Source organism: Aotus nancymaae, unplaced genomic scaffold (genome assembly GCF_030222135.1).
Source record: "Aotus nancymaae isolate 86718 unplaced genomic scaffold, 86718_ANA_hifiasm-v0.15.2.pri h1tg000008l, whole genome shotgun sequence".
Classification (NCBI taxonomy): domain Eukaryota; kingdom Metazoa; phylum Chordata; class Mammalia; order Primates; family Aotidae; genus Aotus; species Aotus nancymaae.
The window spans coordinates 60,132,712-60,149,601 of NW_026988419.1; the positions used below are offsets into that span (position 1 = coordinate 60,132,712).

At 41.2% G+C, this 16,890-nt stretch overlaps 1 protein-coding gene across 1 annotated transcript; it reads left to right on the forward strand.

Moving 5' to 3' along the window:
* Nucleotides 1-16,272: 16,272 nt before the first annotated feature.
* Nucleotides 16,273-16,650, forward strand: LOC110569333 (small integral membrane protein 26-like). The gene has a single exon (XM_021675982.2). The coding sequence runs from the start codon at nucleotides 16,273-16,275 to the stop codon at nucleotides 16,648-16,650; it is 378 nt and encodes a 125-aa protein (XP_021531657.2).
* The last annotated feature ends 240 nt before the right edge of the window (nucleotides 16,651-16,890 follow it).

Genomic DNA, 16,890 nt, shown 5'->3' on the forward strand with positions numbered 1-16,890 from the left:
ATAGCTATGGATAGAAGTCCCCATGTCTCCACAGGAAGCCCCCTGACAATGTAAATGAACAGCTTATCTTCATGGACTTGAGACGGGTGAGGGGAAAGAGGAGATTAGAAATCATTTTCTGCCCATCCTGAGATGAATGCATATTTGACTGCTTCCTCTACCCTCTGTTTATTTTACCTTTTGTAAAACTGCAGATTTACTGAGTGTGAGTCAAATACATAGCTGATTTTCTCCCTACCCCTTCCTTTTCATGTGCAACGTGTGAATTCACAAGAATGTGACCATACTTTCCCTCTTCTTTTTTCTTTCCCCTTTCCCCTCCTGCCCACTCTTCCCTTTTAAAATTGAAGCCCCCAAAATTCTCTGCAGAAAAAATAAGGGCCACAGATCCTACTATGGCTTGTGTCTCTTTTTCCTGGGTGTGTACTCAACCTCAGCAAAATAAACCTCTAAATTGATTAAGACCTGTCCCAGATATTTTTGGTTTACATGTAGGTATGTCAAAACCTGTCAAATTGTACATTTCAACTATAGGTTACTTATGTTAAGTCAGTTATAGCCCAATAAAGCTGTAGAAACATAAATATTAGTTATTTTCAAAAATCAGTGTTAGAGGCCAGATACGATGGCTCATTCCTGTAATCCCAGCCCTTTGGGAGTCTGAGGTGGGTGGATCACCAGAGGTCAAGAGTTCCAGACCAGCCTGGCAACATGGTAAAACCCCATCTCTACCAAAAATACAAAAATTAGCTGGGCGTGGTGGCAGGTGCCTATAATTCCAGCTACTTGGGAATCTGAGGCAGGAGAATCACTTGAACCTGGGGGGCAGAGGTTGCACTGAGCTAAGATCGTGCCACTGCCCTCTAGCCTGGGCACAAAAGCAAAACTCCATCACACACAAAAAAAAAAATCAGAAAAGAGAAAGGGAAAAAAATCACTGTTAGGCATTACCCACACTCTGGCTTTATGACTCTTTGAAATTGAGATTCTTTTAGTCATCAGAATGGTTAAGAGTAGATAAGGGCCTGTGCTTCTAGAGACAAGTTCTTTGCAAGACATCCAAGGTGAGGGGAAGGGGTGAGGGCCACAGTATTGAGCTTCTTTCTTTCTCCCAGGAAGAAATTAAAGGCCCTTGGGGTTTTTCCATCACAATTCTCTTGACCTACTTGAGTCACTATGGGGCAGGATTCTTTGTTTTATTTCATAGAAACAAAGAGTGAGCATAAATTCTAAACAAAGTAATGTATTTGTAGATGTTCTTGTCTCTTGATGCAGATATAAAGCCTATCTTCTGAGACAGGACAAAGAGATTAGTATGTGCCTTGCTTAAGAACAATAGACAAATGTTACAGACTGTTAACTCCATCTGCTTCCCAGTAGAAGAATTTTTACAATGAAGGGTCAGAGGGTCTCCAGACTCTTTAAGGAGGATTTTCCCGAGGGAAGCCCATAGCAACCTTCCTGTGTATTTAAGCCAATATGTTCCAGTTCCTAGAGTGGGACTCCTTGTCCCTAATTGTAGAATAAAAGGCTTTGTCTTATTGAAAGAATTTGAGGCATAGGGAGAAGGGGAAGTTTTCTGCTTGGTAGGGAGCAAAGTCACAAGGTTGCATACTTCCCTGGCTACGATGGAATCATTTGTGTAGTGAAGAAACTGAATATCACCCAAGGAAAAGTATCATCAGCTACCACATTCCAGAAATCATTTGCTTTCCTGAGGCACTTGGTGACTGAAGCAGATAAATTGTAGGCACATGACTGTAAGAGTCAAGAAATTCAACTTTTTTTTTTTTTTTGAGTCAGAATCCCGCTCTATCACCCAGGCTGGAGTGCAGTGGTGCGATTTCAGCTCACTGCAACCTCCACCCCGTGGGTTCAAATGATTCTCGTGTCTCAGCTTCCTGAGTAGCTGGGATTATAGGCACCTGCCACCACACTCGGCTAATTTTTGTATATTTAGTAGAGATGAGGTTTCACCATGTTTGCCAGGCTAGTCTTGAACTTCTGACTTCAGGTGATCCACCCGCCCCAGCATCTCAAAGTGCTAGCATTACAGGTGTGAGCCACTGCACCAGACCAGGAATTCAACTTTGAAGGCTCTTCTGTTTCTCCATTCTTTCTTTTCAGGGTTTGTGGGGCTGTATTTCCCTTTCCTCTCTTCCCTAATAGAATTTTCCATACCTCAGCTGCCTCCCTGGCACCAGGGCCACCATCCCAGCAGGCCAAGAAGCAGGCCACTGTGCAGCATGATGTGTTTTTTTATGACGTTTCTGGCCATCTTTGTAGTCTTCTGCACAAGTGGAGTGTGTGAGGGGAACCCCTGCAGGGGAGTTATTTAGGACTACAGACTCTACTCCTGGCAGGTTGCCCTGCTGGGGAATCAGGTGTTGGTCTCAAGCAGGTGGCTGGGGCTGGGATCTATTTTCCATTTCCAGGTTCCCAGGACACACACTCTTGTATCCTGATGGTGCAATGATGAGGCTGATCTACATGGCTGGGAGACCTGTGAAATAAAGTGTGAGCATTTCATGTCATACCTGGAAATTCCTATGGAACTCCAGGGAGTGCCCCCACAGTGAATAAAAATCAACATAGTCCTCTAGCAATGTAATCTTTCCTCATAGGAAACACCTCAGAGAATATTTTCAGAGTTAAGATCTGACTAAAGTGGAAAGTGTTACTTTATGCCCATTACCTGATGGACAACATTAGGCTATCCTATTCTTTAGGGACTGCTCATCAGTTCTGGAAGTCCTCCAACTATAGGAATACTGTAATGAGAACATGAAAATAAACCATATTGATTAATCTTCTTTTTTTTTTTTTAATAAAGATGGGGTTTCACCATGATGGCCAGGCTGGTCTTGAACTCCTGATCTCAGGTGATCCACCCACCTTGGCCTCCCAAAGTGCTAGGATTACAGGCGTGAGCCACCGCATGGCCATATTGATTAATCTTGAATGAAACCTAACTCTTACATTTTGACCCCTCCCCTCAAAAAGTACCTAGTGAATTTGTTTGAACAAAAATGAAATCATTAACAAGTCTTGAGACTAAAAAAAAAAAAGCACTTAAAAAAAAGAAAAAAATGAAATCAAATTTTAATTTAATTGAGAAACAAATACACAAACATGAAAAATGTTAGGCAAGAAAGGTGGACACAGTCCAGGCACAGTGGCTCACATCTGTAATCCCAACAATTTGGGAGGCTGAGGTAGGAGGATCACTTGAGTCCAGGAGTTTGAGACCAGCCTGGGCAACAAGACCTTCATTTCTACAAAAATTAAAAATTAAAAAAAAAAAAAGAAAGAGGAATACAACTAAGTAATTTCTCATCTAATCTCTGTCCCCTGTTCCTCTTCAGGAAGTATTGTTAACAATTACTTAAGCATCTATACATGGCATTGGCATATACATTATATATATATACACACACACACACAGATGGTATGTGTATATATATTTGTGTATATATGTATATATCACATATCATTTTCATTATTGTGACTATCTTTATACATACAAGAGAATCTGTTGTATAAGTGATGAACAAAGATTATGACTAACATGAACACTGTTGAATGTCATGATCCTAGAAACAGAGGGCATGGGCAAACCGAGAAACTGAGGAGAGTTTAATAAAATGACTAGTTACAAAATTGCAGGCAGGTTTAGAGAAGTCAGTAAAGGACAGTGCAGTACTCAGACACTCATCCAGATTTTGTGGGGCCTATGAATATTCAGTTTTTAGAACCTTCTTTAAGAAAAAGAATGCAAAATTGTGACACAAAAGTAGGTGCAAGAATAAAATTAAATAGCTGGGTGCAGTGGCACATGCCTATAGGCCCAGCTACTCTGGAGGCTAAGGCAGGAGGATTACTTGAATCCAGGAGTTTGAGGCTGTAGTGTGCTATGATCGCACCTGTGAATAGCCACTGTATTCCAGCCTGGACAACACAGCAAGACCCTATCTCTTTAAAAAAAAAAAAAAAAAAAGAGTGAATTTAGAATGAGAAAGCACATCAAACCAAATTTCTATGACTACAAATATCAAAATCATCGTAAAATATCATAAAGTATCAAATATGATAAAATCTAGATAATGTTATCATATCACAATCACCTCTCTTTAATACTTTTTTCATATATATATATATATATATATATATACACATATATATATAGCTTTGCTATGTACTTTTTTTCTTTTTTGAGACAGAGTCTTACTCTGCTGCCCAGGCTGGAGTGCAGTGGTGTGATTATAGCTCACTGCAGCCTCAATCTCCCAGGCTCAAGCGATCCTTCCACTTCAGCCTCTCTAGCAGTTGGGACTACAGGTGCATATCGCCACTCCCAGCTAATTTTTTATTTTTCGTAGAGACAGGGTCTTACTATGATACCCAGTCTGGATATGTACTCTTTGATCATTCCTTTATATGACACCGATAGCGTTCTCTATAGAAAGAATGGCAAGCTAATACAGTCTTTCATCTAGATGGTCTCTTTCTGGATTCTCTATTCTGTTCAATTGGCCTTTGAGTATCTCCCTACAAGAGAATGAGAATGGTTCAGAGGAACAATTAGAAAAACAAATTAGAGCACACATCCTGCTGAGCATTGGTCAGAGGCACCATTTTTTAAGTGCAAAGATCAGGCCATTTTACAAAGCTAAGCAAACTCTCAGTTCACCCTCCATGTATAAGAATGATTTTATCGTCAGGGTCACAGCTCCCACCTGTAATCCCAGCTACTCAGGAGGCTGAGGCTAGAGGACCCCTTGAACCCAGGAGTTCGAGGCTGCATTGAGCCATGATCTCACTACTGCACTCCAGTCTGGGTGGTGGAGTGAGACCTCATTTCTTTTTTTTTTTTTTTTTGAGATGGAGTTTCGCTCTTGTTACCCAGGCTGGAGTGCAATGGCACGATCTCGGCTCACCGCAACCTCCGCCTCCTGGGTTCAAGCAATTCTCCTGCCTCAGCCTCCTGAGTAGCTGGGATTACGGGCACACGCCACCATGCCCAGCTAATTTTTGTATTTTTAGTAGAGATGGGGTTTCACCATGTTGACCAGGATGGTCTCGATCTCTCGACCTCGTGATCCACCCGCCTCGGCCTCCCAAAGTGCTGGGATTACAGGCATGAGCCACCGCGCCCGGCCGAGACCTCATTTCTAAAAACCAGCAAAAGGAATGGTTTTTTCACTTCCTTATTATCAAGTACTTCAGTGGCTCCTGATCCCTTCCGATAAAATCTAAACTCCTTTTCATGATACGAGACTCTACATCTTCTGATTTCTTTTTACCTGTCTGGCCTCATCACTCACCATTTTCCTACCACCACACCTCCATATGTTCCACACAAGTTTTACTCCAGTAACACTCAGCTATTTAGTTCCAGAACATGCTATGCTCAGTCTAATTCCAGAAGCTTTGCAGACACTGTTCTCTCTACTTGGAATACCCTCCCCAGCTTGTCCACCTGGCACCCACCCCGTGTCTTCAAGTCACAGATAAAATACTGCTTCTTCTGTGAAGCCTTTCTTGATCCCCTCAGACTCGTTCAGGTTTCCTTCTCCTTTGTCACAGTCCCACTGAAGCAATAATCTTACTCTAATGCAACTGTTTTCAGGTCTGTCTCCTCACTAGTCTATAAATTTCTGCAGATCATGAACTGAGACTTTATTCTTGTATGCCAGGCACTCAGCATAGGGGCTGACACACAGTAGACACTTAATAAGTATGTTTTAAATGAATGAGCTTAAGCAACTTACATATGCTTACTACGATGCTAAAATGTTCTCTCATGTTATGTTTACAATTCTATGAAAAAGTATTATTCTTATTTTTACAGGGGATTAGAATATGCCACCCCAAAATATGCACTTTTGCATAAGGATTATTTTGAGCTGAAGACTGTTGAGAAGCGGCACATGCCAAAAAGCATCTCAGCCCTCCTCCCTACTTGCCTAAAAGGAGGACGTAAATTTCCATTTGTGCCAGGTTTGGTGGCTCACAACTGTATTCCCAGCATTTGGGGAGGCCAAAGCAGTTGAGGCCAGGAGTTTGAGACCAGCCTGGGCAACATAGCTAGACACCCATCTTTGCAATTAACAATTTTTTAAATTAAAAAAAAATTACATTTGGAAAGGTCTCTGTCTCTCTCTCTCTTTCTGTCTCTCTCTTTCTCTCATACCAGGACAAGGAAACTCTTAGACTCATAATCACTAGAGACAAGGAGATAACTCTAGCCCAGAGATAGCACCAAAAGGTATCTACATAGTAAACCCTAATAAACCCTAATAAAATAACTCCTATCTTCCATTAGTTTCTCCCCACATATTTACCTCCCCACAGTTTGTCACTCCAAAAGCTTAACCCTCTTTTCCTTTGTTTTGCCACATCTCTACAAATTAACCATTCTTTATTATGATGCTACCTAAGCCCCAAGTTCCAGCCACTCCTCTAAGTTACTCATCAATGAGTTTCTCCCACGTGCATGTGCATTGCACACATTCATCAAGTCTGTTTTTCTCTTGTTAACCTGTCCTTTGTCAGTTCAATTTCTAGCTTCCTAACTGCAGAACCTTGGAGAATAGAAGAAAAGTTCTCTTTTCCTCTACAGTTTACAGATAAATAAATGGAACCTTAATGAGTTGAAGTAATTTGTCTGTAGAATTTCAACCTGATGCTAAAAATGTATGCTGTTTACTACATTGTACTGTTCTTCTACGCAGGTAAATCATGTCGTTTCAATAGCACTTAAGCTGGCTGCATATGGCGTGGCTGATCCAACTTTTTCTGAAATAACAGACTGCTCTTCTTTCCCTGAGAGATCAAAACCCCCATTATGTGTCTGCCCCATCCACTCCCACTGAAATTGTTCTTTTCAAGGTCCCAAGTGATCTCTTTGCTGCCAAATCTAATGACCATTTTTCTCTTATCTTTTTTGACTCTCAATAGTTTCCCACAAAGTTGACCGCTCTCTTTGTTCTGGAAATAATGTTCTCTCTCAGCTTTTGTGACAAACCATTCTCTTGGGTTTTTTTTTGCTTGCCTCCCTGGGCCCTCTGTCTCAATTCCCTTTTCTGGCTCTTCCTTCTCTTCCCTACCTCTAAATACTGGGCTTCCTCAGAATGAGGTCTTGAACCAGCTCCTCTTCTCTGTCCACCTCCTGCTCTAGGTGATCCCGCCCAGGCCTGTGAAATTAAATGAGGTCCATATGCTGTTTGCCTTTGGTCTAGCCAAGAAGTCTGCTTACACTCACATGTCCAACTAATTGATATCTCTACTTGATTGTTTCATTAGTACATCTTTAAAATCTCATTGGCAACTTAATTTCTCCTCTTAGTATTGCTATGTGACACACCACTTCCAATCTTCACGTGTCAGGACCTCAGACAGGGCACCTTGCGAATGACTTATCTTGACTCTATAATAGTTGAATCCTCTGCTGGGAAGACTCGGAGATTGGGGATGCCTTAACTATGCTGGCTGGAATCATCTGGAGGCCTCTTCATGCACACATCTGGTGGTCAATGCTGGCTGCTGACTGGGACCTCAAGGGGGGCTACTGACTGGAACATTTACACTTTGTGTGACTTGGACTCCTTCACAGCAGGGCAGCCTCAGGATAGATGGGCTTCCTTATTTTTATTTATATGAGGCCTCACTCTGTTGCCCAGGGTGGAATGCAGAGGTGTGATCATGGCTCACTACAGCTTTGAACTCCTGGACTCAAGTGATCCTCTTTCCTCAGGCTTCCTAGTAGTTGGGACTGAAGTCTTGTTCTGTTGCCTCAGGCTGAGTGCAGTGGTGATATCTCATCTCACAGAAACCTCCGCTTTGTGGGCTCAAGGAATTCTCCTGCCTCAGCCCCCCAAGTAGCTGGGATTACACATTCCACCACGCCCTGCTAATTTTCATATTTGTAGTTGAGACCAAGTTTCTCCATATTGGCCAGGCTGGTCTAGAACTCCTGACCTTGGGCCGGGCACAGTGGCTCAGGCCTGTAACCCCAGCACTTTGGGAGGCCGAGGCAGGTGGATCACCTGAGGTTAGGAGTTCAAGACCAGCCTGACCAACATGGTGAAACCCCATGTCTACTAAAAATACAAAAATTAGTTTGGTGAGGTGGTAGGTGCCTGTAATCCCAGTTACTCAGGAGACTGAGGCAGGGGAATTGCTTGAACCCAGGAGGCAGAGGTTGCAGTGAACCAAGACCACACCATTGCACACCAGCCTGGGCAACAAGAGTGAAACTCCATCTCAAAAAAAACAACTCCTGACCTCAAGTGATCCACTCGCCTCGGCCTCCCAAAGTGCTGGGATTACAGGTATGAGCCACCAAGCCTGGCCTGAGGTGTGGACTTCTTATGTGATATCATTCAGTGTCCCAGCAGACAAGGCAGAGGCTTCACATGGCCTTTTATGGTCTAAATGTGGATGTCCCGGGGTTGGTCCCTCTGCTACTCTATTGGTGGAAGCAGCCACATGCCTGCCCAGAGTCAAGGGAAGGAGGTATAGAGATTTCCTCTTGGTGAGTATATTAGTCTGTTTTCACACTACTATAAAGAAATACCTGAGACTGGGTGATTTATAAAGGAAACAGGTTTAATTGGCTCATGGTTCCACAGGCTATACAGGAAGCATGGCAACATTTGCTTCTGAGGAGGCCTCGGGAAGCTTCCAGTCACAGCAAAAGGCAAAAGGGGAGTGAAGAGCTTCACATGGCCAGAGCAGGAGGAAGAGAGAGGGGTGGGGAGGTGCCACACAGTTTTAAAAAAATAGAACTCATGAGAACTTAGTCACTCATCGGGAGAGTAGTGCCAGGATATGATATAAACCCATTCATGAAGGACCATCCCCACGATTCAATCACCTCCAACCAGGCCTCACCTCCAACACCGGGGATTATAATTCAACACAAGATTTGGGTAGGAACACAGATAGAAACCATATCGGTGGGATAAACAGCACAAGTCACTATCGCCTGGTACCACCTAAGTGGTCTTACTGCTTCCATATTTATCCCCCTCCAATACATTTTTCACGTAACAGTCAAAATGATCTTACTAAAATATGTCCAACCCTATTTTCTGGCTTAAAAGCCACCAATGATTTCCCAGTGCACTCAGAATAAAATCCTAATTTCTCATCCCTCCAACCTCATCTAATATCACTCTTCCCTTGACGCAACCACATTAGAGCATGCCTCTTCTTTCCTTCTTCATAGGCTTTGTACTTGCTGTTCCCTTTAACTGAAACACTCTTTCCTTGTCACTGTTTTCCACCCATAGAAAAAGCTGAATGAGCTTTTTCTCACTCATTAAGACTTGCCTCTCCATGAACTGACCACTCTGACTAAAGTGACCCTTATTCAACTTAGTCACCATTTCATTCACTCTTTCATCACCTTCTTTTTTTTTCTTCAGAACTCTTTTTATAATCTATAAATATAATATTTATCTGTGTACTTGTTTATTTGGGACTCTTTCATTAGAATGCAAACTCCGTGAGGGTCTTATTAACTACTTTTATCCCCAGTACCTACCATAATGCCTGGCACATAGTAGACGCTGAGAAAATAATTTTTGAATGTAACAATAGATAGATAGATAATAGATGATCCATTCATTCAATGGCAGCAAAAGAAGAGACATTTCCTCCTGAGTACCTCTTTAGCCAAGAAAAAAAATTCCCTTAAGAAGTCCTCCTCCTTGAGAACCCAGGTCCAATTCTCAGTCCTTTTGAGATTCTAGACATCTGATTCAAGCCCTGAAATGGACCTGGCATCTTGGATCACACTGTCCCTGGAGGAGGCATGCTCATCAAATGATCAAAACAATGTCACCTGCATTCTCTTAGAGGCAATGACATGATTAAACTACGTTGGTCTCTGAAGCTCATAGAGGGCTGTGATGGCTTTCCTAGGATCCCCATTTTATTTCAGGCTCCATTTGCAGCCAGGCCTGACCATCTACTTGTAGATTATCCTCTCTGCAATCATCCTGCAATTCCAGTCATCCAAAGACACAGACAATGGTTTACAAACACTTTAGATTTGTCACACCACCACATTCATGCTTTTTAATACCCTCTCATCTATGAGCTATAGGCATCTATTTTGCTGATCTAAAGAGAATCACAATGAAATGATTTTGAAAGCATTTGGAGACTTTTGCCAATTTCTTCAGGCTTGGTAAACAGCCTCAGGTGTCAAAATGCCGGCACTCCAAATCACCCATCTAAAGATCTCTTGACAATCTCATTAGTACTGAAGGTTGGTTTACCATTTCATTTGGCCTTATCAAGATGTTATTTTTTTCCCCTTTTACTCACACAGGATCTTCAGCCAAGGAAATGTGCTCCCAGCTTCCCTTCAAGGAAGATTTTGCTTTGTTACTTTCAACTGCACTTCTTTTTCTTCATTTGTTTTTCTTTTCTTACTATAGCTTTCCATGTTCCCTCTATGTTTTATTCTTAAGATGGTATTTGAGCCCTTTATATCCTGCTACCTTTAGTGATAGCAAAATGGAAGTTTATGTGTCTTTTCTCCTTGAAACTCAGGAAGGATTTGTCAAGTGTGACTTTTTAAGAAAAAAAAAAAAAAAAGTCAGTTGTATCTGTTTGGCAAAGATTTGCTGCCGCACTTGCAATTCTCCTCTGCAGTACTTTTCCTGGGACTGACAGCTTTTTGGTCTATTTCACTGGCTGCTGTAACATATTCCCTGATACCAGCTCATTCCCAATGGTTTGGTAGCAAGTCTGAGATGAATGAGTCATGGTGAACTGGGAAGTAGTGTCAACACTCAGAGTCTCTCTCACTCTCCCTCCAGGTAATGATTCTAATACCTCTTCAGCCATCTATAAGTAGAGACTGTGCAACCTCTATGAGCACACAACAGGGCTGCCACATCTGGATTTCCCCTTGGAGAGTTTATACTATATTAAATTTAACTTTTCTAGTATCCAAAGAATAGTTTTAGAGTTAGGAAAAAGACAGAATAAATGTTAAGGTGCAGCATTTTAATCAATTCTCTCCAACATTACCCAAATCATTCAACTATCTTATTGCTAAAGAGAATTCTACAAACTTTTCAAATGGAAATCCTTTGGACTCGTGCCTTATACACCAACTTTGAGAACAATTTAATGTGACTGGGCTTTATTGTTTTCAGTTCCTTCAAAGAAAGGCAAATGTTTACTGTATCAGATATTTGTCTTTAGTCAACTGATATTCTTTTTTTCTTTTTTTTGAAGACAGCGTCTTTTTGAATATTTTATTTTCTTCTAAGTACTCTCTGAAAAGTATTCTGTTTTACAGTGTTCTTCATAATGCTCCATCTGTCCTGGATTTTCAGAAGATTTTTTTTTAATCCCCTCAGAAAATTCAATGAAAAAAGGTAAAGGCTTTACTGCCAGTAGATTTTTGTTTCTCTTCTTTCTGAGAAAGAGCCAGTTTGAGCTTAAAAATAGACCTGAGAAATATCTCCAGCTTGAGAATCATTCAACCCTCTAATATTTGCTCTAGAATAAAAAGGAGAGTTGATACATCTGATCTCAAATGATCCCCATCATTATCACCTTTTTATTTCAGATCAAATAATTCACCGTTGCAGCCTCCTGGTGAAGCAAATTCCATTATGTTAACCACCTGCTCTCTCTTATTTTTAATTTATACTGACAAAAGAGAGAAGGTAGCAATTTAGGTCATTCTTAGTGCCCCATGTTCAGCATTTATCAATTGATGCTATTTACTATTTATTACCAATGGCAGTTACTGTGATCCTAACACCAGATGTCCACTGGGATAAAAATGTTGGGGCAATAAAAATGAATTACTTATTTTTAAAGTTTTCTTTTAAAAAATATTATTGATTATAATTGACATAACATTTATAATATTTAAGTGTACAATCAAAGGATTTATCATCTGCTGATAAATCTGGAAGTGTGGCCACTTGAATTCCCTTTTATTTATCTTTTTTTTTGAGACAGAGTTTCGCTCTTGTTGGAGTGCAATGGCATGATCTCAGCTCACCACGACCTCCGCCTTCCAGGTTCAAGCGATTCTCCTGTCTCAGCCTCCCAAGTAGCTGGGATTACAGGCATGAGCCACCACACCCCGCTAATTTTTTATATTTTTAGTAGAGATGGGGTTTCTCTATGTTGGTCAGGCTAGTCTTGAACTCCTGACCTCGTGATCCACCCGCTTCAGCCTCCCAAAGTGCTGGGATTACGGGGGTGAGCCACCGCGCCCAACCCAACCACTTGAATTTCCAATGACAAATTAGAGTTGTTGATATGAATACATTGGTATTTGGAGGTACTTTCAGGGTCAATGTCAAAAGACATTTGAATAAGATGATCTGGATGTTTTGCCTTGGAAGTAGTTCATCTATGCGTACAAAATCAATCTTTTTTACTGTTTTTAGAGATGGATCTCCCTGTGTTGCCCAGGCTGGCCTGCAGTGGGGTTATTCACAGTTATGACCGTAACACACTACAGTCTCAAACTCCTGGGCTCAAATGATCCTCCTGACTCAGCCTCCAGAGTAGCTGAAACTATAGACCCAACCCTGCATGCTAAGCCAAAGTAAACTCTAAAGAAGCTGTGGGTAATTTTCTTTTCTTTTCTTTTTTGAGACAGAGTCTCATTGTCACCCAGGCTGGAGTGCAGTTGCACAATTACAGCTCACTGTAGCCTCGAACTTCTGGGTTCAAGCTATCCTCCTGCCTCAGCTCCCGAGTAATTGGGACTATAGGTATGGGGCACCACGCCCAGCTAAGTAGCCTTTTTTTTTTAATTTTTAGTAGAAACAAGGTTTTACTACATTGCCCAGGATGGTCTCTAACTCCTGAGCTCAAGTGATCCTCCTGACTAGGCCTATCAAAACATCTGGATGGTAGACGTGAGCCACTGCACCTGGCCTCGCTCTCCTTCTTAAATAAGTTTTTTCTCTTTTCCTTGGTAACTTAATGTTTTGATGTGATTTTTTTTTTCTTTTTTTGAGACGGAGTTTCGCTCTTGTTACCCAGGCTGGAGTGCAATGGCGCGATCTTGGCTCACCGCAACCTCTGCCTCCTGGGTTCAAGCAATTCTCCTGCCTTAGCCTCCCGAGTAGCTGGGACTACAGGCATGCGCCACCATGCCCAGCTAATTTTTGTATTTTTAGTAGAGATGGGGTTTCGCCATGTTGATCAGGACAGTCTCGATCTCTTGACCTCGTGATCCACCCCCGTTTTGATGTAATTTTATCTTTTAATTTCCATTTTCATTTTAGATTCAGAGGAGTCCATGTGTAGGTTGTCCATGTGGGGCTGAGGTTTGAGCTTCTTTCTATTGGTCCCATTACCCAGATAGTGAACATAGTTCCCAACAGGAAGGTTTTAAGCATTGCCTGCCTCTCTCCCTTCCTGTTTTTGGAGTCTCCAGTGTCTATTGCTCCCATCTTTATGTCCACATGAATAAAATTATGTAATTTTAAATGTACAGAAAAGTTGCAAGAATAGTTCAAAGAACTCCCATATACTCTTTACTCAAATTCACCAATTTTTATTTTATTTTTACTCCATCTTAAATACATTTCACATTTAGCTTTTTACTTGAGAAAAAAAAAATTAAGGTCTAGTTCTTTTCAAAGTTTATATTTCCGTTTATCTCTAGCCTAACTGGTAGAAAAATATCAAGAAATAGCACTGTTTTACAGCAAGGGAGACTGAGAAACGGAGAAGTCTAACAGAACTCTGGGGTCCAGGACTGCCTATGGCCAACATAAAGAAGTCAGTCACCATTCAGTTTTGCAGTCTAGCTTGGCAGCCTCCATCCTGACATCTTCCTGGGATCCCTGGCTCCTACACAAAGCCCTTGCTCCTGACACTTAGTTTTGATGACTGACATTACCTTTATTGTCCTAATCTTTGATGTGCCTTTTGCCTTTGGCCATTCTGGGGATCACCATAATCAATTCAGCCCATTAGGGACCTTACCCTGTCTCAGCCCTTAATAGCAGGCTACTTAAAAAGCAGTAGTATTTTCAAGTATGCACAACTAGGGATACCAGGTGTCCCAGCACCTAGAGTCATAGAACCAACAAACACTGGCCCTGAAGTGACCATGAAATCATTCAGCACAATTCTTATATTCAGATGAGGACACTGAGATCCCAAGAGATTTAATATTTTGTCAAGGTCACATAGTGAAGTGAACTGGTAGCAAAGGCATAATTAAAATTCTAGTTTTATTATAATTTTTTTGGTGAGGGGGAGGGATGGAGTCTTGCTCTGTCACCAGGCTGGAGTGCAGTGGCGTGATGTTGGCTCACTGCAACCTCCACCTCCTGGATTCAAGTGATTCTCCTGTCTCAGCCTCCCAAATAGCTGAGATTGCAGGCTCATGCCACCATACCCTGCTAACTTTTTGCATTTTTAGTAGAGATGGGGTTTCACCATGTTGGCCAGGATAGTCTAGATCTCCTGACCTTGTGATTCACCCGCATCAGCCTCCCAAAGTGCTGAGATTATAGGTGTGAGCCACTGCACCCAGCCTGGTTTTATGATTTTTTAAACAACATATTGCTGCCTTGTTTTTCTTATTACTAATAATCACATGTAAAACAGTATGGCAGTTACTCCAAAAATTAAACATAGAACTACCAGCAATTCTACTTCTGGTATATACACAAAAGAATTGAAAGCATGCCTTGAACAGATATATTTGAACACTATATTTATTTATTTTGAGACAGGGTCATGCTGTCGCCCAGGCTAGAGTGCAGTGGCATGATCACAGCTCACTGCAGCCTCAACCTCCAAGCTCAAGCAATCCTCCCCGCTCAGCCTCCTGAGTAGTTGGGACCACAGGCACATGCCATCATGCCCAGCTAATGTATTCTTACTTTTTGTAGAGATGGGATCTCCCTGTGTTTCCCAGGCTGGTCTCGAACTCCTGGCCTCAAGTGATCCTCCCACCTCAGCCTCTCAAAGTGCTGGGATCACAGGTGTGAGCCACTGTGCCCAGCCTGTGCACTGTATTAGTCAGCTCAAACTGCCATAAAAACCACCACAATCCGGGTGGCTTAAACAACAGAAATTATTTATTTTCTTTAAGTTTTGAAGGCAAGAAGTCCAAGATTAAGGTGTTATCAGGGTTGGTTTCTGTTGAGGACTCTCCTCCTGGCTTGTAGGCAACTACCTCTTGCTGTGTCATCACATGGTCTCTTCTTACCTACACATAGAGAGGGAAAGTGACAGAGTGGTGTCTTTTCCCTTTTTTTTAAAATAAGGACATCAGTCCTATTGGATTAGGGCCTTACCCTTCTGACCTCAGTTAACCTTGATTACCTCCCTAAAAGCCCTTTCTCCAAATGTCATGTTGGAAGCTAGGGTTTCAACATATGAATTTTGAGAGGACACGAGTCAGTTCATAACAACTATCTTCTCAGTTTTTTGTAAATCTAGAACTGTTCTTTATTTTTTTAAAATACATTAATAAAAATTTAGATTCCCTAAGCAACCTAAATGTCCATTAACAGAAAAATGGATAATGAAAATGTGGTACATATACACAATAAAGTACTATTCAGCCGTGAAAAAGAATGCAATCCTGTCATTTGCAACAACATGAATGGAACTGAACTGGAAGTCATTATGTTAAGTGAAATAAGCCAGGCGCGGAAAGACAAACTTCGCATGTTCTCACTGATTTGTGAAAGCTAAAAATTAAAACAATTGAATTCATTGAGATAAAGTAGGACAGTTAACAGAGGCTGCGAATGGTAGTGGGGTGGGGGGAATGTGGGGATGGTTAATGGGTACAAAAATATAGTTAGACAGAATGAATAAGATCTACTATTTGATAGCACAACAGGGTGACTACTGTCAATAATAATTTATTGTACATTTAAAAATAACTAAAATAATATAATTAAATTGTTTGAAGCACAAGGATAAATGCTTTAGGTCATAAATAACCCCATTTACCCTGATGTGATTACTATGCATTGCCTGCGTGTATCAAAATATCTCATGTATCCCATAAATATATATGCCTACTATGTACTCACAAAAATTTTTTTTTTAAATGTAGATACACAAACCAAACTTTTAGAGATAAAAATACATCTGAGATGAAAATATGCTGGATGGGAATAATGGCAGATTAAACAATGGAGAAGAAAAAAATATGGATTTTGAAGACACAGCAATAGAAAGTTCACAGCGAGCTGCCTCCACTGTGGGCCTGTGAGAATTGAGGCCCTTACCACTGTACCCATGTATCAAAACCAGTTCACGGCCTGGAACCAGCAGATGTCGTTGGTCTACAGGATCGGCACCTGGTCTCCGGTGGGCTCAATGCTTTATGTCAGACGGAAAATGGTGCAGCCATCAGGTGATGAAGTACAGCAAAAGGATGGCTCAACAAGTGAAGCACCCAGTGAACTATCTGAACCCCCAAAAGGGTTTTATGTGGAAACGATTGTCACATATAAAGAAGATTTTGTTCCAATTACTGAAAAGATCCTCAACTACTGGAAATCATGGACTAGTGCCCCAGTGCAGAACCATGACTGGCTGCTGAATTCTGAAAACCAGGATGTGGTTCAATATTTAAATTTGATAGATGCCTTGATTCCCATTTTGTGTTTGTGAAAAGCATATATATTTAATTTTGCTGTAAAACATAATCACTAATAATATGCAATAAATATTTTCTTGAAAGAAACTAAAAAGTTCACAATGAAACAGAGGCAGAAAAAAAGACTTAAAAAAAAACAGAATTTCAATAAGCAGTGGAATAACTTCAAGTAGCTGAATATATATGTAATTGAAGTCCCTAGAGAGAATATATTAATTTGCTAGGGCTGCCATAACAAAATATCACAGACTGGA

What these genes read in the sequence shown, in the direction of transcription:
- LOC110569333 (XM_021675982.2), top strand. Translation starts at nt 16,273, where the DNA reads ATGTATCAAAACCAGTTCACGGCCTGGAACCAGCAGATGTCGTTGGTC.